The 27060-nt window shown below is 47.5% G+C and overlaps 1 protein-coding gene and 1 long non-coding RNA gene across 2 annotated transcripts in view; one reads left to right on the plus strand and one right to left on the minus strand.

Moving 5' to 3' along the window:
• Positions 1 to 8951, minus strand: part of LOC147109433 (uncharacterized) — a 29044-nt gene extending 20093 nt beyond the window's left edge. The window contains exon 1 of the long non-coding RNA XR_015080428.1: positions 8833 to 8951. This is a non-coding gene — a long non-coding RNA (uncharacterized LOC147109433). The remainder of the gene's footprint in view (positions 1 to 8832) is intronic.
• The window catches only part of ttc6 (tetratricopeptide repeat domain 6), a 649897-nt gene that overhangs the window by 609263 nt on the left and 13574 nt on the right, over positions 1 to 27060 (plus strand). Inside the window, exon 31 of the mRNA XM_086003340.1 lies at positions 11915 to 12140. Within this exon, the coding sequence (XP_085859466.1) occupies positions 11915 to 12140 (226 nt within the window). The remainder of the gene's footprint in view (positions 1 to 11914; positions 12141 to 27060) is intronic.

Genomic DNA, 27060 nt, shown 5'->3' on the forward strand with positions numbered 1-27060 from the left:
GGGGCACAGATTTAAGGTTTTGGGCAAGAGATTCAGGGGGGGATGTGAGGAAAAACTTTTTTTATGCAGCGAGTGGTGAGGACCTGGAACTCTGTGCTGACGGAAGTGGTGGAAGCGGAGACACTCAACGTTTTCAAGGGGAGACTGGATAGGCACTTGAGGGAAATAAACTTGCAGGGCTACAGGGATAGAGCGGGGAAATGGGACTGACTGGATTGCTCTACAGAGAGCTGGCACGGATTTGATGGGCCGAATAGCCGCCTCCTGTGCCATTATAACTCTATAACTCACTCTCACTGATAATTTTAGTTGATAATCCCCTTTGTAGTGACTCCCCAACCAAAGGAAATAATCTTATCCTATTCACCATCAAAACCTAGCTTCATTTTAAAAACTTCTATTAAATCTCCTCTTAACCTCCTCTGCTGCAGTGGAAATAGTTCCAGTATTAAAATTCTCTCCAGATAACTATAGTTTCCCATCTGTAATATCATTCTGATAAATCTATGATGTACATTCTCTATGGCTTTAATGACCCTTCAATAATGGGGTACCCGAACACTGCACATAGTACGCTAACTGTGGCCTAAGCAATGTTTTGTCCAATTCCTCTTTGCTCCCATTTATAAAACCCAAAATTTTATGGCTTTACCTAACTGCATTCACCCCGCTCAAGGTTTTCCAAACCTCTTATTTTTGTGTCATCAGCAAATTCCAAGATTCTGTTTCTGGAATCCAAGTCCAGATATTCTGGTTTCTACCTCCAGTCTTTTAAATAATGCAGTGACATTTGCAGCAGTGACATTTGCAATTTCTGATCCAAAAGCATAATTCCTGAATGTGGTGCACTTTGGAAAATTTTAACTAACACACCTGTAATTTCCCCACCTGTTTCTTTTAATACCCTGGGGGTGGAAATCATCAGGTTGTGGAGATTTGTCTATCTTAAGTCCCATTATTTTCTCCATTACATATACATATAACCTCCCCTTGGCTTACTTTTAGGATCCCTCATAGCACTGGTTTTGTGTCCTCTTCCTCTACTGTGAAAATGAATATAAAAGTATTCATGCAACAAATCTGTCATTTCCTTCTTATCCACTGTACTATCACCTGCATCTGTCATTAGTGGACCCACATTTCCCTCTACCACACTCTTTCTCGATGTATTTATAAAATCTTACTGTTAGCTTTAATATTTCTTGTAAGTGTTTATTTATACTTCCTTTTATTACTTTTTTTCCCCTTTGTTGTTTTTTAATAGCTCTCCTAATCTGCTGGATTTACACTTTTGCTTGCATTTGTGCAAGTCTTTTCTTTTAGTTTAATACTGTTTCTTACCCAGTTTGTTGGCTGTGGTTGCTTAACTTTGTACTGGGCTGTGTACTGGTTCTGTATTGTACCATAAAATGCCCATGAAAATGTCCCACTGTTTGTTTGTAGGTTTACCCATTAAGAGCTCAGCACAGCTTACTGTGGTCAATTTATTTCTCACCTTCAAAATTTGCCTTAAACCTATAATCAATTTCAATCATATTATGGTCACTATTTGCAAGATGTTCCCTTACAGCCAGTCTGTTAGATTGTTAACTAATTCTGGTTTGTTACTCATCACTAAATCAGCTAACATAAAAGGGAATTCAAAAGTCTTCTATAGGCATATAAATAATAAACAGAGGTAATGAGAGGAGGGGTGGGGCTGATTAGGGACCAAAAAGGAGACCGACACATGAAGGCAGAGGACATGGCTAAGGTACTAATTGAGTACTTTGTATCTGTCTTCACCAAGGAAGAAGATGCTGCCAAAGTCATAGTGAAAGGAGGTAGTGGAGATACTGGATGAGATAAAAATTGATAGAGGAGGTACTAGAAAGGCTGTCTGTACTTAAAGTTGATAAGCCACTAGGACCGGATGGGATGAATCCTAGAATGCCGAGGGAGGTTAAGGACGAAATTGCGGAGGTACTGGCCATAATCTTCCAATCCTTCTTAGATACGGGGATAGTGCCAGAGGACTGGAGAATTGCAAATGTTACACCCTTGTTCAAAAAAGGGTGCAAGGATAAACCCAGCAACTACAGGCCAGTCAGTTTAACCTCGGCATTGGGCAAGCTTTTAGAAACAATAATCAGGGACAAAGTTAACAGTCACTTGGACAAGTGTGGATTAATTAAGGAAAGCCAGCATGGATTTGTTAAAGGCAAATCGTGTTTAACTAACTTGATTGAGTTTTTTGATGAGGTAACAGAGAGGGTTGATGAGGGCAGTACGGTTGATGTGGTGTATATGGACTTCCAAAAGGCGTTTGATGAAGTGCCACATAATAGGCTTGCCAGCAAAGTTGAAGCCCATGGAATAAAAAGGACAGTGGTAGCATGAATACGAAATTGGCTAAGTGACAGGAAATAGAGAGTAGTGGCGAACGGTTGTTTTTCGGACTTTAGTAAGGTATACAGTTATTCCCAGGGGTCAGTACGAGGACCACTGATTTTCTTGATATATTAATGACTTGGACTTGGGAGTACAGGGCACAATTTCAAAATTTGTAGATGACACAAAACTTGGAAGTATAGTGAACAGTGAGGAGGATAGTGATAGACTTCAAGACAGACAGACAGGTGAAATGGGCGGACATGTGGCAGATGAAATTCCACGCAGAAAAGTGCGAAGTGATACAACGAGGAGAGGCAATATAAACGAAAGGATACAATCCTAAAAGGGGTGCATGAACAGAGAGACATGGTCGGCGCAGACACGATGGGCCTCTTTCTGTGCTGTATAACTCTATGACTCTATGACATGGGGGTATATGTGCACAAATCGTTGAAAGTGGCAGGGCAGGTTGAGAAAGCGGTTAAAAAAACATATGGGATACGGAGCTATATAGGCATAGAGTACAAAAGCAAGTAAGTTATGATGAACCTTTATAAAACACTGGTTTGGCCTCAACTGGAGTATTGTGTCAAATTCTAGGCACCGCACTTTAGGAAGGATGTGAAGGCCTTAGAGAGGGTGCAGAAAAGATTTATATGATAATGATTCCAGGGATGAGGGACTTCAGTTACGCGGCTAGACTAGAGAAGCTGGGGTTGTTCTCCTTAGAGCTGAGAAGGTTGAGAGGATATTTGATAGAGGTATTCAAAATCATGAGTGGTCGAGACAGAGTAGATAGAGAGAAACTGTTCCCATTGGCGGAAAGGTCAAGAACCAGAGGACACAGATTTAAGGTGATTCGCAAAATAACCAAAGGTGACATGAGGAAAAGCTTTTTTACGCAGCGAGTGGTTAGGATCTGGAATGCACTGCCTTAAAGGGTGGAGGAGACAGACTCAATCATGGCTTTCCAAAGGGAATTGGATAAGTACCTGAAGGAAAAAAACTTGCAGGGCTACAGGGAAAGGGGGGGGGGGGGGAGAGTGGGACTAGCTGAAGTGCTCTTGCAGAGAGCCGGCATGGTCTCCTTCTGTGCTGTAACCATTCTATAATTCTATCTAGTATGGCCTTATCCCTTCCAATGCCTATTCACCCTTACAGAAGTCCCTTCTTTCCACTGTTATAATAGTGTCTTTTATCAATATTGTTACTCTGCCTCCTTTCACAAATTCCCTGGACTTTCTGAAGATTCTATAGCCTGGAATATTTATCTCCCAATCATGCTCATCTTTGTTTTTGACAAATTTAATAAGAGTTAAAAAACTGTACTAAATTTGTCAAACACAACTTGTGTTTAACAACAGAAAATGCTGGAAAAACTCAGCAGGTCAGGCAACATCCGTGGAGAGAAATTTGAGTTGACTGTCCTTAATTCACCCCATGCATTTCTAAATGCTTACTGGGATGTTTTAGTATGTTAAAGGCATATGTAAATACAAGTTTTAATTGTTGTTGTAATTTGAGCTCAAACTATGGATTCTAAGAGCTTGCCCACAACTGATGTTAAACTAACTGGTCTATACTAACTTGCTTTATCCTTCGCTCACTTCTTGACCAAATAGTATTACATAGACTATTCTCCAATCCTAATACACAATTTGCATATTTGGAAAATTGTAGCCAGAACCTCTATCTCCTTTCTAACTTCTTTCAACAGTCTGGGATGCATGCCATAATGGTCCAATGACATACCCAAGAGTTGTGCTGATGTTTTCAGAACTAATTCTTTTTCTACAGTTAACTATAATTTTTTCCATATCTTCCTCTAGTACAACTCTCATATTAAATACATTTCACCGTAACTTTATCCTCCCGAGTGGTCCTATTGTCTTTAACAATTCTTTTACTTTATCTGCTTATAAATACCCTTACTATTTTCTTCTATGTTATCTGCTAATTTTCCAATCTCCCTTTTCACCTCTCGACTACATTTTCTATATTCCTCATGATTATTAGTATTGTTAGCCCTAACTTTATTATATGCCTCCCTTTTAAGTTTAGATTTAGATATATATCCATGGAACTCTAAACTTTATTTATTTATTTTGGACTCTATGGCCTAGAAATCCAATAAAGCCCAAAAATGGGCAGTACCACCACAGGGCAAGATTTGCTCATGCCCACAAAAAGATTGCAGACAGCGCTGTTACTTTGATGCTGCCTACTGATTTGAATGATTGGAACGCACAGCCAAGCAACCAATGCGCTGCTTCAGGCTGTGCACTCAGCAAGAGGCCCAATGTAGCATGGCCGTAGCATCCCTGGAGCGAGGCTGCCTTTTCTTAAAGCAAGGCTGTTATTTTAGAAAGCAGTCTCGAGCCCTGAAAGGGGAACTGCCTTCTGAAAAATAAAATTTTAAAAATAGAGCCCTTAGCGTTCAATTGCCTTCTGAAAAATTATTAAAAATCATCCTAAAAGCCGAACTGTTTTCTGCACCTAGAAAAATGGTAAAAATGCTTCAGCACCAACACAAATAGCTCAACAGGCCAGGGAAAGGGCAACCCAGGGTCTCGCATGCAGCACTTCAGCTTTTTGCTGGGGATCAAAGTGAAAGAGAGGTCCTCTACTCACAGGGGACCAGGAGGCCCTCCAGAAAGAAGGAAGTGGGTCCAGATTGCGACCAGTGCCACCCCCAGGACCTGTCTCCAGTGCCTAAAGAAGTTTCATGACCTCAGACCAATGGTCAAGGTCAGTGAATGCATCTTCAAAAGTCGTCTCCTACCAACTGCACCACTAGCCTCACACACTGCTCAATGCACGACCCCCCCCCCCCCCCAAATCAATCACTCACCTACCAACAATTTCTACCAAACACAAGACACACCTTAGATTTCTAGCTTCACCTCATGCCCTTGGAGGGGACAGTGCTGGCCATTCTTGGCAGGGCATGGCTGTGCTCTTGGTCAGCAACAGGGCTGAAAAAATACAAGATGCTGGTATCCTCATACATTATCCTCCTTCTCACATCCCACAATATCTTCTGATGTACAAGCTGTGCATGGTGTAAGCATGCAGCTCTTGCTTTCCCGCCCTCCCCTCACCACACCTCTATCCTTGTGTCTTCCTCATTTCAGACACCCAAGAAATACAGCCAGCCCAGCCAATGGTTGACCACAAAGAGGGAGAGGCGAGAAGAAGAAATAGTGTCACTCGATGTGACACTCACAGCCACCAGCTTCTTGAGGTTGTCCTGCATGGCCATCTGCAGTGACCCCCACTGAAAGTCAGCAGCTTTCCACCAGCCATTATGCTGCCACTGGGATAGCACTGCATGACATCACTAGGAAAGGCAAAGACACACGCAAGACAGTCACTAAGGGAATGCACAAGGGTGATTAATTGATTTCTTGATGTCACATTGGATGCATATATGGATTAAGTTGGATTGGAAAGTTTGCTTTGTGGTGGCTTTTATTTCAGCATTGTGGCCAAGAGGTCAGTAACAGAGGAAAGGGAAGGTGTGGGACAAATGTTGAAAGGGGCATTGGGGCTGTGGGCACTGGTGCCGCAGGCGGATGATTTGATCCCAGATATCCTGGCCTTAAAGGGGCTGTCTGGGTTGCATCCTTCCTTCTGCTTCTTCCTCTGCGAGCAGCTTGACCCCTTTGCTGCCTCCACTTCATCTCCATGTGACCCCCAGGACTATGAGCAAGTGGTCTTCTCAGAGGCAAAGTACTGCAGATGCTGGAAATCGAAATACTCTGCAGATCAGGCAGCATCTCGGTCTGAAACGTTAACTCTGTTTCTCTCTCCACAGATGCTGCCTGACCTGCTGACTATTTCCTGCATTTTCTGTCTTTTCAGAGGCCTTCCTTTACCATCCAAAGCCTTGCAAGCATCCAGCAGCACTCCCTACACAACTTTTTTAAATGTATTGCACAAAGCAACTACTTAAACAAAATATTATATATTTTTTTAATCCAAAAGCTGAAATCAAAGTTTACCTGAAAGATGTGGGCGCCTGCATCTCTGCAGTGCTGCTACATGCACATTCTTCCATGCGTATTTAGTAGAGGGCGTTATGGCATGCGCCGATGTTGAAAATCGCAGTCGTGAGTCAAATCAGGCGTTGCATGCCAATTGACATCATGATAGGCACATTTGAATTTGAGAGGTGAGCGCTGGCAACGGCAGCACTATGAACCTCACCAAAATGGCGGCCATCATGTTCTGCGCCGGTAGCGGGCGGAAGCAAGGTAGCCAACATTTTTTGCAGAAATATGGCGCTAACAGTGGGTGGAAAGGTGGGGAATTTCCAGGCCGATGAATCTCATATTTGAAGATTTTCCAATGCCGGACTGTAAACCTGTTTGCTAACTTTTCTGTCGTTAATTTGGAGTTGATCTCATTTTGCTGAACTTTTTCCAGCCTAGCACCTTTATTTATGTCTCTTCATTATTCTTTCCTGTTCTTGTATTGTACCCAAAAGCATTCCCCACTTTGTCCACATGAATTACCTTTATTCCAGCCTATCTTGGGAATTTAGTGTATGTACAGAAACCCCATAAGTATGAATGGGAATACCCTAATAATTTAAAAAATAATTCAAATAAATTAAAAAAACCATGACATATGTAAAATTAATTAAAATGGCATTTAATTAAATATTTAAAACAAAAAGTTAAGTTTTGAAAAATAAATGTACATGTTTTAACAGGGCTAAAAATAAACTTACCTTATTGCACAGGGTTTTTAATGTATAAATGATTAATAACATTTTATTTTTATGTTTTTTTAAACTCTTAGGCTGGTAAAAGCAGGCCTTACGCCGGCATTTACCAGGCATATGAATTTCACAGACATTTGCTGGGCAGAAGTTGGGCAAATAGTCCAACTCTCCACCTGCAAATGCCCTTTTCCCGGGGATGTGTTAGATCTGTCACAGGTCGCAAGTTCCGGGTTTTAGCACATGCACGTCGTGCACGAAAACCCGGAACTTGCGCGGCCCCTACGGGCGCGTGCGCACCTCATATGCACCCGTAGAGGCCGCAAATTACGGCTCCCTTGTGTTTCAAACTAGCCCAATCCTTAAGTTCCTTTTACACGACATCAAAAGTACTTCTATCTGAGTCATTAGTTCCAACATGGACCATATGCTTCAGCTGCTCTCCCTTCCAATCTAGAAGTTTTTCCACACATCCTTCACCCTGGCACCAAGGAGGCCACATACCATTCAGGAGCCCTGGTCACAACTATAAAAAAGGCCATCTATACCAGGTTAAAGAGAGGAAGAAAGAATCTTCAACTACTACCACTTTCCTTTTCTTGTAATCTACCTGTCTCCCACCCCTTTGGTTAGTCCCTTACTCTGCAGTGAACCAGATGGGTTTTAACGACAATTGGGTAGTTTCATGGTCACCATTGCTGATACTAGCATTTTAACCAGATTTATTTAATTGAATTTAAATTCTCCAGCTGCTGTGGAGGGATTTGCATTAATGTCTCCGGATCATTTGTCCAGGCTTCTAGATTACTAGTCCAGTAATATAACCACTCTGCTGGCAGTTTTGGGGATTTTACTAGTGGGATCAATGCCCACTACCCAGTTGCCAATGTCAGGTTAAATTATAAGCATCTCTCTACCAATAGTCTGTTCCACAATATATTTTTTACTTTAATAAACTTTTTTTTGGTGTAAGATAATAAAAAATATAGCATGCCATGTATATTACTGTAATGACATCTTTTCAACAATTATTCAGATGAATTTCCTTTTTTTTACACCTGTGAGACACTTGGCTTTAAACCGGTGTTTAAAGTAATAGCCACTTTGTTTTCAGTATAGTTTATTGCTAATGGCTACAAATTGAAAAATAATATGGGGCACAGTTTACAGTTTGGGCTGCAGGAAGCTCAATTTACATCACAAATAACAGCGGATTTCAAAACTATTTAAAAAGGCTTATAGCTTGAGGATTTTTAAAAACATGAAATAAAATGATTTCAGTTAGGCACCTGTAAGGGCTGCGCAAGTTCCAGGTTTAGGCATGCGCATGCGCTAAAACCTGGAACTTGTGACAAGATCATCCACATCCCTGGGAAAAGGGCATCTGTGGGCTGAGAGTTGGGCTATTTGCCCAACTTCTGTCCAGCGAATGCCTGTGAAATTCTTTGCACTGTTCTAATTATATCAATATATCTTTATTAACTTACAATATAGCAAAACCCATGATAAAATTATGCACAAGGGCATTCCTTTATATTTTAAATATGTCATTTTGGTTAAACCTCCAAAGGCCAGAGTAGTATTTAAGCCAGTTCTCTATGTTTAGGAAATATATAGTTAGATTCAGTTTATTCTACAGATTATAACTAAAGCACAGTGATGCAGAACAGCTTAAGATGCTTTCAGAATATTAATATATGAAGGTATATATTAGCTTGCTGTTAATGGCTTACCTGTTCAGCTCACAATAAACACAACCTACTTCAAGCAAGCAAATCCTAACATCACTACTTTATTATTTAAATAGGTAGAGTTCTGAGATAGGAAAGTGCACCTGTATTTCACATCCTGATCACCAGGGAGTCCCTTCTAAGTAAAGCTTAGTTAATAGTCTCAAATCTAATGGTAAGGAGCTAATTTATAACCAATCTAATAAACAATGATAAAAAAGTAACAAAGTTTACCTAAATAAGGGTGACCAGCATCCAGTTTCGGTACAGACGTTTTGAAAGCATGACATTTCTTACACATGTCTTAAAAATTGTCATTTATTTTAATGTCTAATAAGTACAGCCAGGATAATACCAACTATAATTCCCAAGGTATTCATTATAGGACTGCAATATTCAACATTTAAATGTTATCATATTAATAGTGATATTTTACTATGGCTTCCTAGTCCAGTTTAAATAGAAGAAAGAATTTGATTTAAAATGTTGAGATGGCAATGATTGGTTTAACTTGCCAATTAATTAGCAGGTTTTCTTCATATTCGTTTACAAAGTAGTTGTACTTTTGAGACACAGCTGTATAATGTTGGTTCTTGATAACAATTTGGAAGCCCTTTTAAAGAAGTTGTTACGTGTTGTGTATTGTGTGGTAGATAACAACTTGTATTTATATATGTCTTTAACACAGTAAAACATCCCAAGGTGTTTCATATGAGATATTAGGGCAAGTGACCAAAAGCTTGATCAAAGAGTTAGGTTTAATGGAGTGTTTTAAAGGAGGAGAGAGAGGTAGAGAGGCATAGAGGTTAAGGGAGGGAATTCAAGAACTTAGGGCCATGATGTCAGCTGTGGTTCAGTTAGTAACACCCTTGCCTCTGAGTCAAAAGTTTGTGAGATTTGCAGTACAGAGCAAGTGCTGCACTGTCAGAGGTGCTGTCTTTCAGATGAGACATTAAACTGAGGCTGGATGTAAAAGATTGAAGAAGAGCAGGGGAGTTATCCCTGGTGCCCTGGCCAATATTTATTCCTCAACCAAATTCACAAAAACAGATGATCTGGTCTGTTTGTGGGAGCTTGCTGTCTGCAATTTGGCTGCTGTGTTTTACATTACAACAGTGACTTTAAAAAGTACTTCATTGGCTGTAAAGCACTTTGGGACATCTGGTGATCATTAATGGTGCTATATAAGTGCAATTTCTCTCCTCTCCCTCTCTCCCTCCTGTGTGACACTGAGCTTTAAATCTGTCCAAAGTAATATCCACTTTGTTTTCAGTGTAGTGTATTTTAAGTGGGGCATGCTTAAGGCTGCAAATTGAAAAATAATAAGGGGCACAGTTTACACCACAAATAGCAGTGGATTTCAAAACCTTTTGAAAGGCTTATAGCTTGAGGGCTTACAGCTGAAGGCATAACCACCAATGGTGGAGCGATTAAAATCGGGGATGCACAAGAGGCCAGAATTGGAAGGTCGCAGATATCTTGGTGTGTTGTAGGGCTGGAGGAGGTTACAAAGATAGGGAGCGGCGAGGCCATGGAGGGATTTGAAAACAAGGATGAGAATTTTAAAATCGAGGTATGGCTTAATCAGGAGCCAATGTTGGTCAGCGAGCACAGGGGTGATGGTGAATGGGACTTGGTGCGAGTTAGGATACGGACAGCACAGTCTTGGATGAGTTTAAGTTTATGGAGAGTGGAAGATGGGAGGCTGGCCAGGAGTGCGTTGGAATAGCCAAGTCTAGTTTGAGCAGCAGATGAGCTGAGGCAGGGACGTTGACAGATGATGTTATAGAGGTGGAAATAGGTGGTCTTAGTGATGGAGCGCATATGTGGTCGGAATCTCATCTCGGAGTCAAATATGACACCAAGGTTGCGAACAGTCTGGTTCAGCCTCCGACAGATGCTAGGGAGAGGGATGGAATCGGTGTCTAGGGAATGGAGTTTGTGGCAGGGACCGAAGACAATGGCTTCGGTCTTCCCAATATTTAATTGGAGGAAATTTCTACTCATCCGGATAAGCAGTCTGCCAATTTAAAAACAGTGGAGGGGTCGAGAGAGGTGGAGGTGAGGTAGAACTGGGTGTCGTCAGTGTATGTGTGGAACCTGACTTTTTAATTCATTCACGGGTGGGCGTCATTAGCAAGGCCAGCATTTATTGCCCACCCCTAATTGCCCCTGAGAAGGTGGCAATGAGCTGCCTTCTTGAACTGCTGCAGTAGCAGTTTGGTACAACTGAGTGGCTTGCTAGGCCATTTCAGAGGGCAGTTAAGAGTCAACCACATTGCTGTGGGTCTGGAGTCACATATAGGCCAGACTGGGTAAGGACGGCAGATTTCCTTCCCTAAAGGACATTAGTGAACCAGATGAGTTTTTACAACAATCCAGTAGTTTCGTGGTCACCATTACTGACACTAGCTTTTCATTCCAGATTTATTTAATTAACTGAATTTTCTGATATAAGCTCTGCTTCCTATTTTGACAATGCTAAAGGGGAGCTCTATCTGCAACACACTTGACTGGGGATCAAAAAATTTGGCACCGGAGCAGAAGTTAGAGGGCTGCAGCTCAGCATAAAAGGGAAAGTTACGATGGGAACAGAAAAGTTATCCAATGCACAATATGCTCCACCAATTTACTGCCTAACTGGTGAAGGTGAAAATTTCCCCCAGTGTCCTTAAACTCATTTGCCTGATATAAACACCAGCTCCTGAGTGCTCCACAAAACAAGTGAAGTAGTGTGTTTCATTTTTAGCCCTTCCACATCTACAATAAGCTAGGTTCAAAATGTTTTTAAATTGATATGTCAAATTAATAAAGGATTCTGACATTTGGATAGGTATGCAATCAGAAATATTTAAGAATTTTGTTACCAAATATGGAATGGTATTTAATATTTGGCATCTTTATTCCCTTATAGCTATGATGATGGGATCTGCAACTGACAGTTTTGTCCTTTGACAAAATAGTATGATGTATTGTTTAATTATCTGATGAATGATTACAGATGTGTAAAATTGTGCTAAGTGGAAAAGCCTTCCACCAATGAAATGTAATCATTTAAAATGAACTCTATTCAATTACTTCCCAGGCCCATGACTACTACACCAAGGCAATTGATCTGCAACCAGAAGATGAATCTGCTTTGCTGAATCGAGCCATATGCCGTGTTCTGCTTCAGCATGCCAAAGAGGCACTGGAGGATTTTGAAGAAGCTATTAAACTTAGTCCTTATTCAGCTCACATATATTTCAACAGAGCAAACCTCTATGCCACTCTAAAGCAGTACAAAGATGCTGAGAAAGATTATTCACAGGGTAAGATGAAACGTACACAATTTTTACTAGCATCTTGAGAAGTGACAGGTGCTGTGAGATGCACTGAAAAATCTCTAACAAACATCCCCAAATCTAAGTTTAGGAAAAAAAACATGAATCTTGCTTGAATTAGATATTATATTACATAAAGGCAACTTTTATCTGCATATTATAAACTAAATGCATATGTGTGTATGCATGTTTTAGATAAGAGTCTTAAATTAATAATTTACTTGATTTTACAAAAAATACAGCACCAATATTTCTATTTTATGCTCTCAAGACCAGTTACAAATTTGAGACTGGCAATAACGAACTGGATCGTTCAAAATTGACGCAGGATGTACACTATACATGTACAGCTGCACTGCTGTATAAGTACAATAATAATACACAGCCCAATCTTGCTCCCAGTTCTCTTGACCCTTCAAATGCCTCAGTGCTGTCAGACTGCTTGTCCATCAAGTGCTGCATGTGCGTAGTTTCCTTCTGTTCACTATCAGGAATACCGACAACACCATCTTCAGCCCCCATCACAAGCTCTGTTCCCTTGCCACTAACTACAACCCCCTTCCCAGCCATTCCCTCAAGCTGAACCAGATCACTTGCAATCTTGGTGCTCTGTTTGACCCTGAGTTGAGTTTTAAATCTCACATCCTATCCATCAGCAAGACTCCTTACCTCCACCTCTGCAGCATTGCCTGCCTCTGCCCTTGCCTCAGCTCCTCCACCTTACACATCCCATTGTCACTTGCACTCAACTACTCTCTAACTCATTTTGCAGACCTCCGTAAACTCATCCTCCATAAACTCCAACGTTCAAAGTCCTGCTGCATATATCCTGTCCTGCACTAAGTCCCACTTGCCCATCAACTCCATCCTCACTGATCAACACTGGATCCTTTTCCCTGATGCATTCAAGTCAAAATTTATCCGCGTCTATAAATCGCTCAATGCTTTTGCCCCACCATCTATCTGCAGTCTCCTCCAGCCTTATATCCTCTCTGTTCTTCTGATCCTAGACTTCTGTGCATTTCCCCTCCCTGCAACACAACATTAGTGGCTGAGTATTCAGTTGCCTTAGTCCTCCTCTTTTTGAACTTCTTCTGTAAGCCCCTCTGTCTCTACAACTCTGTTCACCTTTAAAAACATCATTAAGCAAATGTCTTAAAACTAGCCTTTTGTCATCCCTCCTAATCTGTTCCTCCCTGGCTCAGCATCCATTTTCATTATACCTATTTGTGAAGCGCCTTGGGACGTTTTTATTATGTTAAATGCACGGGCAGTGGTCACAGACGGACACATTTTGTCACTTACACCAGGTGTCCCCCACCCACACATGGATTTTCAGGCCTATATGTTTCCATAGATTTAGAAATTTGTCAGAAACAGTTCTGCTATTGTTATATGATTAAAAACATAATTGTTTAAGAGTTTGAAGCTTTCAAACTAATTAACTACAATAACTGACTAAGCCAGCAGTGGGAGATCTATATTCTTTCTTCAATTTTCAGATGCCATAAAGCATCAAAGGTTAAACCACAATAGCAACTGAGGAAACAGGGCCACTAAAAACTACTACAATGTAGAAAAAATAGCCATTGCAATGGGAAAAATTGAAATAAAGCTGGCTTAAATTTAAATTCCCCTCAATCTCTAGTCCTCACCACTTCAAAAGCCTTGCTAAGACTGGACATTCATATGGTGCTGTGGACCATCAGCAGCAACAGAATTATATACCACCATAATCTGTAACTTCAAGGTCTGACATCCCTCACTGCTCTGACACCATCAAGCTAGGAGACCAACCCTGGGTTCATAGGGGAGTATGGAAGGCTATACTAGGAAAGCATCAAGTATATTTTAGAATAAAGCACCAACCTATTACAGCTACGAGACTATCTGCATGCCAAACAACAAATGCAGCAGACTATAGACAGAGCTGAAAGGTTACACAACCAATGTATCAGAGAATAGCTCTGTAGCACTATCACATCCAGTTGAGAATGGTGGTGGATAATCAGACAACTAATTGGAGGAGGAGGTTTCATGAAAATCCCCATCCTCAACTATGGTGGAGCCCAGCATGTGAGTGCAAGAGACAAATATTCAGCCATTAGTGCCAATTGGACAATCCTACTCAGCCTCCTCCTGAGGTTCACATCATCATAAACTCTATTTGGAGGCCAGACACAACAACAACAAATTGTATTTATATAGCGCTTTTAATGTCGTAAAATCTCTCAAGGCGTTTCACAGGAGTGTTATAAAACAAAATTTGATACCGAGCCATGTTTTAAGGAGTATCCTAAAGGAGGAAAGAGAGGCAGAGAGGTTTAGGGAGGGAATTCCAGAGCTCGGGGCCTTAGCTGCTGAAGGCACAGACACCAATGGTGGAGCGATTAAAATTGGGGATGACCAAGAGGCCAGAATTAGAGGAGCGCAGATACCCCAAGAGGGTTGTGGGCTGGAGGAGATTACAGAGATTGGGAGGGGCAAAGCCATGGAGGGATTGAAGACAAGGATGAGAATTTTAAAATTGAGGCATTGCTTAACTGGGAGCCAATGTAGGTCACCAAGCACAGAGTTGATGGGTGAATGAGACTTGGGAGTTAGGACATAGGCACCAGAATTTTGGATGATCTCAAGTTTACCGGGGGTAGAAAGTGAGAGGCCGGCGAGGAGTGCGTTGGAATCAGGTCTAGAGGTAACAAAGGCATGGATGAGGGTTTCAGCAGCAGATAAGCTGAGGCAGGGGTGGAGATGGGCGATATTCCAGAGGTGGAAGTAGGCGGTCTTAGTGATGGCGTGGATATGTGGTCAGAATCTCACCTCGGCACTAGAACATTGCTGCAGGAGTTTCTCAGGCCAGCATCATCGGCCTAATTATCTTCAGCTGTTTCATCAATGATCTTCCCTCTATCATAAGGTCAGGACTGGGCCTGTTCACTGATGATTTATTTCACAGTGTCAGCTCCATTCCCAACTCCTTTGATTATGAAGAAGCCCATTGCAGGATGCAGCAGAACCTGGGCAACATCCAGCCTTAGGCTGAAAAGTGGCATGTAGCATTCATGCCATATAAGTGCCAAGCAATGCCCATCTCCAACATGAGAAAGACCAACCACCTTCTCTTCAATAGCACCACCATCGCTGGGACCCACACTATCAACATCATGGGAGTCCATTGACCAGAAGCTTAACTAGGCCAGCTATATCAACAAGACAGCTACAAAAACGAGGAAGAGACTGAGTACTCTACGATGAGTGGCTCACATCCTGCCCCCTGAAAAGCCTTTCCACCATCAACGAGGCTCAAATCAGGAGTGTGCTGGAATACACTCACTCATCTGGATGGGTACACCTGCAACAAAACTCACAAAGCTCAACAGTATCCAGGACAAAGGAGTCTCCTTGATCAGTGCCTTTCCAAACTGAACTCAATATATACCTCTCACACCACTGTTAGACCTCATCTGCTGTACATATGATCTGCAGGATGATACTCAGCTTTACTTCAACAGCACCTCCCAGCTCAGCAACCTCTACCAACAACAACAACTTAAATTTATATAGCGCCTTTAATGTAGTAAAGTGTCCCAAGGCGCTGCTCAGGAGTATTTTAAGACAAAAAATTTGACACCGATCCACATAAGGATAAATTAGGGCAGGTGACCAAAAGCTTGGTCAAAGAGGTAAGTTTTAAGGAGCGTCTTAAAGGAGAAAAGAGAGGTAGCGAGGCAGCCAGGTTTAGGCAGGGAATCCAGAGCTTAGGGCCTAGGCACGGCCAACAAAGGTTGAGCGATTATAATCAGGGATGTTCAAGAGGGCAGAATTAGAGGAGCACAGATATCTCGGAGTGGGAGGGCAGTGGTTGTGGGGCTGAAGGAGATTACAGAGATGGGAAGGGGCGAGGCCATGGAGGGATTTGAAAACAAGGATGAGAATTTTGAAATCGAGAGGCGCTGCTTAACCGGGGGTCAATGTAGGTCAGCGAGCACAGGGGTGATGGGTGAACGGGACACAGGCAGCCGAGTTTTGGAAGTCCTCAAGTTTACGTAGGGTGGAATGTGGGAGGCCAGCCAGGAGTGCATTGGAATAGTCAAGTCTAGAGGTAACAAAAGCATGGATGAGGGTTTCAGCAGCGGATGAGCTGAGGCAAGGGCAGAGACGGGCGATGTTACGGAGGTGGAAGTAGGCGATCTTTGTTATGCTGCAGATGTGTGGTCGGAAGCTCATTTCAGGGTCAAATGTGACACCAAGGTTGCGAACAGTGTGGTTCAGCCTCAGACAGATGTTAGGGAGAGGGATGGAATCAGTGACTAGGGAACGGAGGAGAAGAGCAACAAGATCATGGGAGCACTATCATCTGCAAGTTCCCCTCTATGTCACTGCTAGGACATCTACTGCTAATATGCACCACAGAGCTGGCACAGCAACTGACAGAGTTGGCCAGTTTGGCCTCAAGCGTGCACATGGGTATTCCTTTGCTGTCATTTTTGTCTATTGTTTCTCAATCCTCTGCGCTTCCAGCCTTGTGAAAGTCTGCTAATGGGTTGAAAGGCCTTTGGAGACTGTCGACAGGCTACCAGAATTTTTGGACTTACTCCTGCTCCTCCAAAGCCACCCAACCCTGACTCATTTTCCTAGATCAGAGTCACTTTTGAAGCATTGCAGGCTCTAGGCAAGATTCCTGCTACCAAGATGGAGCCTGTAAATACCTGGCCATACAATCAGTGGGGTGCTGCATAGAGACAGCTGTTGCAGTAGTATTATATAGGATTATATAGTGTTTACAGCACAGAATGGTATCATTCAAGTAAATCTTTTTTGCACCTTCTCCAGTGCCTCTATATCCTTTTTATAATATGGAAACCAGAACTGTTCAAAGTACTCCAAGTGTGGTCTAACCAAGGTTCTATACAAGTTTAACATAATCCCTCTGCTTTTCAATGATATCCCTCTAGAAATGAACCCCAGTGCTTTGTTTGCTTTTTTATGGCCTAATAACCTGCATTGCTACTTTTCGGCCTAGAAATTGGGTATAGCCCCGCTTGAGGCGTTAGAACTGGCGCTGCGCAAAGTTTATAGCCAGACGAAACTTATCGCTGCCTGGCGCGATATTGGGTTGCATCGCCCCCAAAGGGGATTGAGGCGCGAATTCAGACGTTGCACGGAGCTCCTAAGGCGCAAAAGTTCAGGCGCTACCCAATATCGGCGCGGACGGGCGCAGCGCAGGTGATCTCAATTACCGAAAACCACGAGACTTCCAGGCGCCGGCCGGCTCTTAAAGGGGTGGGTCAGTCAGCCTGAGCTGCCACACTCAATGCCCTGTAGGCCTCAGAATCGGCGCTCACCCTTCTCTGGCGCAAAAAACTTGGTGAGGATGGAGAAGGTGAGACAGAGAGCAGAGCGCTTCAGCACTGAGGCTCTGGACCAGTTGGTGTCTGCAGTGGAGCGCCGTCGAGTTGTTCTGTATCCTGACAATGGAAGGAGGCCGAATCAAAAGGATTACCAGCGATCTTGGAGGGAGGTTTCTCTGAGGGTCAGTGCAGGAAGAAATTCAACGACCTCACTCGGGTCGTTAGGGTGAGTGTTGTTTATGCAAACTTCTGATTCCCTCCATCTGCACCTGACTTCGAGCACCCTGTTGCCATGATGCCCCAATGGCCATCTGTCAGCAAGCACCCATGGCCCTTTCTGGGCACACACATGGACATTTGACTCAAGGCCACATGTAAGGGCTCTTGCACCATGGGGGGCATGAGATGATCTCTCAAGGCCTCATGTAAGGGCTCTTGCACCATGGGGGGCATGAGATGATCTCTCAAGGCCTCATGTTACAGAACTTCCCCTTCTTTCCCCTGCAGTCCAAGCTGGCGGCGATGCGAAAGGACCAGCTTCGAACCGGTGGCGGGCCTCCACAAGTCGTCACTCTCACGGATCTCGAGGAGAGAGTGCACCAGATTCTTGGAGGACGTCTGAGTGGTCCTGTTACCACTGCAGCTGCCGACCCCATTCTCGACAGCGAGGGTAAGGCTCTCACCTTTTTCAGCTGTTTCCTTCCACTTGGTCCCCCCGCCAGCATGCTTCCTCAGTGTGCAGCCATGTCAGAGCCTTGCCGCAATCTGGCATGCCTTGCCGCCAACCTGTCCTTTTGCTAAAGCCACTCTTCCACCTCCCTGCTTTCAGATGATTCATCACCAACTCGGGATCAACGCCCTGAAGCTGCCAGTGCCAGTGCCTCCGGAGGCGAGGATCAGGAGGAAGCCGGAGCATCCGTTCCAATCTCAGCGGAGCATACACATCTGCAGACTGGGGATAGTAGTTCCCTGGAGGGGAAGGGGGGGGGCTCTGATGATGAGCCAGTTGCCGGAACAAGCGGCATGCAGCAACGCAAGGGGGTAGGCAAGTTCGGCCACCAGCTCCCCGGAGGGCAAGGCAGGGAGTGATGACTGCTGCACAGAGTGCAGAGGAGGTGCGTCGCCTGGCTGAAATGAGCACCCAGGCCCAGCTCAGGCACACTGAGCTGATGGCTGCAGTGGGGAGGATGCCTCAGTCAATAGAAACACCGGCAAAGAGTGTGTTGGACTTTGGGGCAGCAATGGAGAGGACTCTCCAGGGCTTCGGGGCAACAATGGAGAGGACTCTCCAGGGCTTCGGGGCAGCCATGGAGAGGACTGTCCAGGCCTTCGAGGCCGCTATGGAAAGGACTGTTCAGGGCTTCGGACAATCCCTGGAAAGGTCTGTCCAGGGCTTGTCCGAGGCAGTGGAACGGACTGCTCCGGCCTTGTCCGAAGCAATGGAAAGAACTGTCCAGGGCTTCTCCGAAGCACTGGCACCTGCCACACAGGTCCTCACTGCTGCCACGCAGTCACTTGCCGGCCTCGTCCACACCCAGATTGCGGCAACGCGAACTCTCACTGCAGCCACCCTCTCTGCATCAGCTAGGATCACCCCGGGCCCTTCCAGTCCCATACAAGGCCAGGAATCAGTGGAGCATGCGATTGTGGCGGATGAGCCGAACCGGCCCCCTCAGAGAGCCAGTGTGTCGTCCGACCATCGGCAGGTGTCCTCTCTCAGCAGGTGACCATTGCACATGCCAGCGCTGGTACGTCTGCAGTGCAGCTGCCACCACCTGCAGGGCACACTGCTTCCAGCCATGCTCAGATCAAGCAGCCTGCATCTGCACCCTCCAAGACCAGAGGTCGGCCAGGCCGTCCCTCAGGGGCTTCTGCGTTTCCACACAGTCAGCAGGCGTCCCCCAGCCTTGACCCCGCCACTGGGGTTCAATTACGTAGGAGCAGCAGGGCGGGAAGGGACCGACCGCGAAAGAGAAGTCGTTCTCCATCAAGGGGCCAGCAGTAGAGGGAGGTGCTGAGATGTTTCTTTGGCCAAATTCAAGGACACCCTCACCTGTTGTAATTGTTGGAAATGGTTTGTTTAGTTTTGCGGCTTTGCCGAAGAGTTAACTGTTATTTTGTTAGTTATGGTTTCTGTTGACTTGACGTTGTTTTGCTGTAATGAAAGACTTTTGTGACAATAAAGAAAAGTTTTAATGTGCTATGGTACATGTGACTATTTACAGTGATGCTGGCCTTCAGAGGCTTTCAAAGATCCAAAGTGCGCAGGAGTAATGACACCCATCATTCCGCCAGAGGGGCCTCCTTTCAGGAGCCCTTCCATCTTCCTCCTCCTCCTCCTCCTCCTCCTCCTCGTCCGCATGCTCCTCCTCCTCCTCCTCCTCCGCCTGCTCTTCCTCCTCCTCCTCCTCCTCGTCCGCCTGCTCTGCTGGACGTTGAGGGACAGCTGGAATTGGCTGGGTGCGTCGAATCGCCAAGTTGTGGAGCATGCAGCAGACGACGACGATGTGACCCACTTGCTCCGGCGAGTACTGCAGGGCTCCCCCCGAATGGTCCAGACAGTGGAAACGCTGTTTGAGCACAGCAATAGTGTGCTCTACAATGTTCCTGGTTGCCTGATGGCTGCTGTTGAACAGCTCTTCTGCTGGGGTGGCGGCCAGACGGAGTGGTGTCATCAGCCATGGGCAGAGAGGATAGCCCTTGTCCCCAATAAGCCAGCCTCGTGGTCGAGCCGGCCCCTCAAAAAGGTCACAAACTGAGGTCTGCCGCAGGATAAATGCATCGTAGCTGCTCCCTGGGAATTGGGCGTTGACTGCCATGATGATTTGGCGGTGGTCACAGACCAGCTGCACGTTGAGGGAGTGGAACCCCTTGCGGTTGCGGAAGTCCTCAGGATTCTGGAATGGCGCCCTCAAAGCCACGTGTGTGCAGTCAATCGCCCCCTGCACCATGGGGAAGTCCACAATAGCAGCGAAGCCCTGCGCGCGTTCCGCCTGCTTCTCCAGGGTCAGAGGGAAGGTGATGAATTGATGCCTTCGTCTATAAAGGGCAGCTGTAACTTGCTGGATGCAACAGTGGACTGCAAACTGAGAGATATTCGCAATGTCCCCAGTGGCTGACTGAAAGGATCCGGTGGCATAGAAATTGAGGGCAACAGTCAGTTTTACGGCCACCGACAGAGAGGTCCTGCACCGTAGACGCGGCTGCAGATCCTCAGCAAGCAGGTGGCACAGCTCAGTAACAACGTCCCTCCTGAATCGGAGCCTTCACACACACTGCTCCTCCGACATGTCAAGGTATGACACCTGCTGCCTAAAGACCCTCGCAGCATACCCTCGGATTGGCCGACCTCCATTGCCCCTCCTCCTTCTGGCCAATCCCAGCCCTCTCTCCCGCCGTCTTTCTGCCCCTTCACAGTGTGCGGCCATGAGGCCGTCGCCCTCCAAAGCAGCTCCCATTCTGATGCCAGCTGGTCAAAACGCTGTTAGGTGTAGTGCTCCAACTGCTCCGGACAGGTTTGAAGGTCCCAAGTACTCTAATGCTAAATTCCAAAAACTCTGCTCCACAGTAGCTCACCAATTCTCTCCAGCAACGATCGCAATGAACAGGCCAAGTGGCTGCAGCTTTTATACTAGAGCTGTCCCCTTTAAATAGCGCCCCCTGACTCCGAGAAGGGCCTGCTAACGTTCCTTCGAACTGTCACTAACAGTGCTAGGTGTAAAGGTTCCGGCCGCCACCCAATATCCGGTCAGGGGCGTCTAAAAGGCGTTGCACACTGAAATGACATCATGATCTGCTTGCGGGCGCGTGCAAACACTTAGCGCAGGCGTTAAATGTATAGTCAATATGGGAGTTGTCGCTATCTTCATTGCGCCCGCCCCAACATTGGGTTACGCCCCAATTCTCGGGCTCTTTAGGCGCTAACCGCTGGCGCTACCAACCGAATTTCTAGGCCTTCGTGTTTTACTTTTGTGTATCTGTACCCCAGATCCCTCTGCTCCTTTATCCTATTTAGACACTTAGGGGGAGAAATTCGGTTGGTAGCGCCACCGATTAACGCCTAAAGAGGTTGAGAGGTGGGGCGCTAGCCAATTTCCGGGCGGGCGCAGGGTGCCTAGCACCTCGCCCCATATTGACCATGCATTTAGCGCCGGTGCAAACTCGTAGCACCTGCTCATGGGCGCAGGCAGATTATGACGTCATTTCAGTGTGCAACGCCTTTTGGGCGCCCCGGACCGGAAATTCAGTGGCATCCCCCTCCGTAGCGCCTGGTGCTATTAATGACAGCTTGCAGGGAACCTTACCCAATCGCTCTCGGCCTGGTGGGGCGTTATTTAAAGGGGACTGGTGTGGTTTAAAAATGGCAGCCATTTCTGGAGCACAACTTCCTCGAGAGCTACAAAGAGTTGCTGAGCTGCACACTGAGAGCCATTTGACCACTGAGCCAGCGCAGGCAGACAATCTTCAGCCTTCTGACCATCACCTTGCTGTTGGTGAGCTTTAACAACGGGGAACCTTCCTGTGGGCACTTATTATGGGGGCTGCATTGGAGGGGAACGTCCTGCTGCTGAATCATCTGGAAAGGGCACTGAGACGCTGGGAGAGGGGGGCGGGCATGGCCAGACGGAGGAGGGCCAACAGACGTCGCCACAGCAGACCTTACGCTGGCAGGGTTTTCCGACAGCAGTTTTCCTACATGAACATGTCGGAGGAGCAGTGTGTCAGAAGGCTGCGATTTAGAAAGGAGGTGGTGACTGAGCTGTGCCAGCTGCTTCAGCCAGATCTGCAGCCTCAGATAAGGTGCAGGACATCTCTGTTGGTGGCTGAGAAGATGCCTGCTGGCCTGAACTTCTACGCGAGCGGCTCTTCTCAGGCTGCGCGTCAGAGGCTGATCAGAAGTAGCTTCTAGGCCCCTCTCACGGAATGCTTGCTGCCATTCCAAGAACAGGAATGGAACCGGTCTGATACCCCCAAGCCTGTGCAGGGCAAGATGCATGTAAATAGCAGGCATGGCCATTGTAAATGAAGAAAGTGTTTCATTACATAAAATGTGATTCCTTCAAACATGAGAAAGCTATGGCAACAGAAAGCAAAACTAATACACTGACACATAACTGCCTCTCACACCCGGGAGACTGTCCAAAACATAAATCACATTCCGACCATCTTCCTTGACCTTGATTCCACTGCGCCAACCAAAGCATCCAATGCCCCATCAGTGAGGCGTTCTGCCCTCTGCCTCACCCTTTCCATGTCTTGCTAGGCTGGTGCGCCACAGGTAGGCTCCCACCGCTTTGAAGGCCTACAAGGCAGTGAGTGTGTCTGGTGATGCCAATTGACCTGCCCCTTTAAGAGCTGTCCGGCGCCAGTGTGTCTCAGGGAAAGTGATTATTGACAGCACCTGCGCTGCACCCCGCCGCCGCTAAATTGGGTTGCGCCGCTGGGTTAGCGCCTTAAGAGCCTCGTGCAGCGCCTGATTTAGCACTGCAATCACCCTCAGGGGCGCAACGACCCAATATCGCGCCAGGTGGCGCTAAATCGCGACTGGCGCTATGCTTTGCGCTTCACCAGAACTAGCGCCCCAAACGGGGCTATACCCAATTTCTCCCCCTTATTTTCTAAGGTGTATGGCCTAGAAATTCAGTATAGCCACTTTTGGGGTGGTAAAGTCGGGCGGGCGCTAAAGTTTGCGCCCGCCGGAAAGTGGAGGCCACTTCGCCGATATTCAGTAGCTTTGGCCAAGGAGTTTGCTCGAGCGCTAAAACTGGCGTTGCACCCCTATCTTTAGGCGCTAAGCCGGCGGTGCAGACTGATACCGCCGAGGCCGGGCGCAACGCAGGTGCGGTCATGTTTTGATTGACAGCAGACACCCTGGCGCCGGCCAGCTCTTAAAGGGGGAAGGGTCGACTTGGTCTGCTGCCACGCCCTGGATACTGCAGCCCTCCAGCTAGGCCTAAACACTGCTGCTGGAGAGAAATAGCGCCAGCAACGATGCAGAGGGCCCGTGAGCGAGCGCAGCGCTTCTCTGCCCATGATTTGAAGGTGCTGCTTAGGGGTTTGGAGAAGAGAAGAGATATCTTGTGCCCGGACAGTGGCAAGAAGGCTCCCAAGAGGCTGTACAGGAGAGCCTGGAGGGAAATCGCCCAGAGGGTCACAGCCAACAGTGATGTCCCCAGGACTGGTGACCAATGCCGGAAAAAGTTTAACGACCTCACTCGGTTGGTCAGGGTGAGTACCCTTTCCATTGTCCTCCTCATCCTTGCATGTGCACCTCACATTATGGGCAAAGGGACCTCAAAGGCCTAATGGCCAGCCCTCCTCCAGCAGCTATGGCACTGGCATGAACATCAATAGCACTTTCTGCACTTTACACACTGGCCAAGCTATTCGACCATGGGAGGCAGTGCACACAACAACAGGGCACCACACTGGCCAAGCTATTCGACCATGGGAGGCAGTGCACACAACAACAGGGCACCACACTGGCCAAGCTATTCCACCATGGGAGGCAGTGCACACAACAACAGGGCACCACACTGGCCAAGCTATTCCACCATGGGAGGCAGTGCACACAACAACAGGGCACCACACTGTACTTAGAGGCCATCCTTTCTCTTGCAGGCCAAGCTGGCCCAGAATCTGAAGAGCCGGACTGTCACCGGGGGAGGCCGTGCCCAGTTCCAGGAGCTCAGTGACCTGGAGGAGCGCGTGGGTCGACTCATGGGTGTCCGGGTGATTGGCCCCGTTGCAATTGGAGATGCCGACCCTGTGCTGGGCCCCAATGGTAAGGACATGAGCGTTTGGACCTCTCTCGTTCCCCTTGCGCTTCAGATCTACATCCTTTGCCACTGTCCGACCAATGCGCATAATGCCACCACTCATGCCTCCCTCGCTGACGCCCTGTCCTCACTCTAAAGCTACTCTTGTGCCTTCCTGCTTTCAGCTGGTGAGGAGGAGGTCCCTGAGGCTGCGAGTGTCAGTCCCTCGGAAGAGGAGGACGACGAGGAGCAAGAGGAAGGCGGCACATCGAGGGAACCCTCATCCGCACCAGGGGATGGCAATGGAGGGGACACGTCTTGCCTGGAGGCGAGCCAGGGGGAAGTGTTGCAGGGGGGTGTAGCTCCTGTGCCCAGTGGCGTCCAGCCACGCGGGAAGGGTCGGCCAGCACGGCTGCCTTCTCCCCAGAGGGGGGAAGTGTTGCAGGGGAGTGTAGCTCCTGTGCCCAGTGGCATCCTACCACGCGGGAAGGGTCGGCCAGCTCGGCGGCCTTCTCCCCAGAGGGGGGAAGTGTTGCAGGGGAGTGCAGTTGCTGGGCCCAGTGGCGTCCAGCCACGCGGGAAGGGTCGGGCAGCTCGGCGGCCTTCTCCCCAGAGGGAGAGTCCGGCCTCCAGTCCGGAGACGGTCCTCACCCAGGAGGTGCGCCTCCTTGATCAAATGTCCGCGGACTCGGATCGTCGGCACACCGAGTTCATGGGGGTTGTGGGACGGTTGCCTGAGGCCATTGAGTCCCTGGCTCATAGTGTGGCCGATTTCGGGGCCTCACAGGCCAGGGGTTTAGAAGAACTCGCGGCAGCACAGGCCAGGGGTCACGAACAATTCGGGGCAGCACAGGCCAGGGGTCACGAAGAATTCAGGGCATCACAGGACGCGAGTCGGGCCGATTTCAGGGCAGCACAGGCAGCGAGTGCAGAGTTGATGAGTGGTGCCGTGCAGTCACTGGCTGGTCTGATGCGGGCACAGACCAGAGCAGTACGGGCACTCACTGCTGCCACACTCACTGTGTCACGCACGCATCGCCACGGCACCCGCCGCGCTGCTGCAGCACAGCGGTCTGGGCTTCACCAGATTGCTGCGCTTGCTGCAGTGCCAGCCCGGCCGACTGCCAGTGTCTCTGGCAACCAGCGAGCGCCTGGCATCAGCCAGCTTGCCCCCATTGCTGCAGCCGCCACTGCCACTCCCCCAGCAAAGCTGCGACGAGCTGCTGGAGAGACTGATGCTGCCCAGCCACAGCTGCAGCAGTCAGCAGTCGGCCCCTCCAGGGCCAGAGCTCGTCTAGGCCGACCCCCAAGGGCATCTGCCGTCACGCATTGTGCCCCTCAGGAGCCTTCCCCCAGCCTTGCAACACCCACAGGGCCCAGGTTGAGGCGGAGCAGCAGGTCGGCCAGGGGCCGGAAAAGCCTGGACAAGGACTCGCCCTCTCGGCACACAAAGTAGAGTGTGTTGCCAAATGTTTTTTTATATGGGGGTGTTTGTGTTCTATATGGGGGGGGGTTTATTTTGGTAAGGCCGAAGATGAAGGCAAATGTTTTTTTATATGGGGGTGTTTGTGTTCTATATGGGGGGGGTTTATTTTGGTAAGGCCGAAGATGAAGGCAAATGTTTTTTTATATGGGGGTGTTTGTGTTCTGTATGGGGGGGTTTGTCTTGGTAAGGCCGAGGATGAAGGCCATTTGGATGGACAAGTTTTGTTATTCCTCCCCAGGTTGTGGGAGTGAGATATGTTTTTGACTGTTTTTTGGGGGTCTTGTCTGTTTTTGGGTTTCATGTGGGAAGGGCCCTGAGTTTGTTAAATAAAGCTTTTTATTTATTCAGCTTGTCCATGTGTGATGTTTCAAGTGGTTGTTGCGTTAACTGGCTGAGGGCTTGCGGAGCGGCTGCATTCAGGTGCGTTCATTGTCACAAGCCATTCCCTGACAGGGGGCCTAGAAGTGTCATTCAATAAGCCGCCGACGGACGGCCCTTGGACCTTGTGGCTCCCTCCTGAGCTGGTACTCCTCCTCCTCCTCCTCCTCCTCCTCCTCCTCCTCATGGTCCTCCTGCTCATCCTCCTGAGGTGGTGGTCCAACGTGAGGTGGCAGTGCCTGAGTCCTGCGGATAGCCAGGTTGTGCAGCATGCAGCAAACGACGATGAACTGGGAGACTCTATCCGGCGAATACTGTAGAGATCCGCCGGAACGATCCAGGCAGTGGAACCGTTGCTTGAGGATGCCAATCGTTTGCTCTATGATGTTCCTTGTGGCTTGATGGCTTTCGTTGTATGCCTCCTCAGCAGGGGTCCTGGGCGCGCGGAGCGGGGTCATGAGCCATGTACACAAAGGATAGCCTTTGTCCCCGATAAGCCATCCTCTTGGGGGAGGCTGTGCCTGGAACATGTCAGCCACAGTAGTCTGGCGCAGGATAAATGCATCGTGGCTGCTTCCTGGAAAGCGGGCATTGACAGCTAGGATGCGCTGCCTGTGGTCACACACCAGCTGTACATTGAGGGAATGGTAGCCCTTCCGGTTGTGGTAATCCTCGGCATTGTCGATAGGTGCCCGCATAGCCACATGCGTGCAGTCAATGGCGCCCTGGGGAAGTCGGCGATCCTCGCAAATCCAACTGCACGCTGCTCCTGCCTCTCTAGGGTCATGGGGAAGGAGATGAATTGGTGTCTCCTTGCGAAAAGGGCATCGGTGACCTGCCGGATGCAGCGATGCACGGCGAACTGGGAGATGTTCGCTATGTCCCCAGCAGCGGCTTGGAAGGAGCCGCTTGCATAAAAGTTCAGAGCCACCGTG

This window comes from Somniosus microcephalus, chromosome 12, assembly GCF_052327205.1.
Source record: "Somniosus microcephalus isolate GS21.2 chromosome 12, FLI_Smic_1.0, whole genome shotgun sequence".
Classification (NCBI taxonomy): Eukaryota; Metazoa; Chordata; class Chondrichthyes; order Squaliformes; family Somniosidae; genus Somniosus; species Somniosus microcephalus.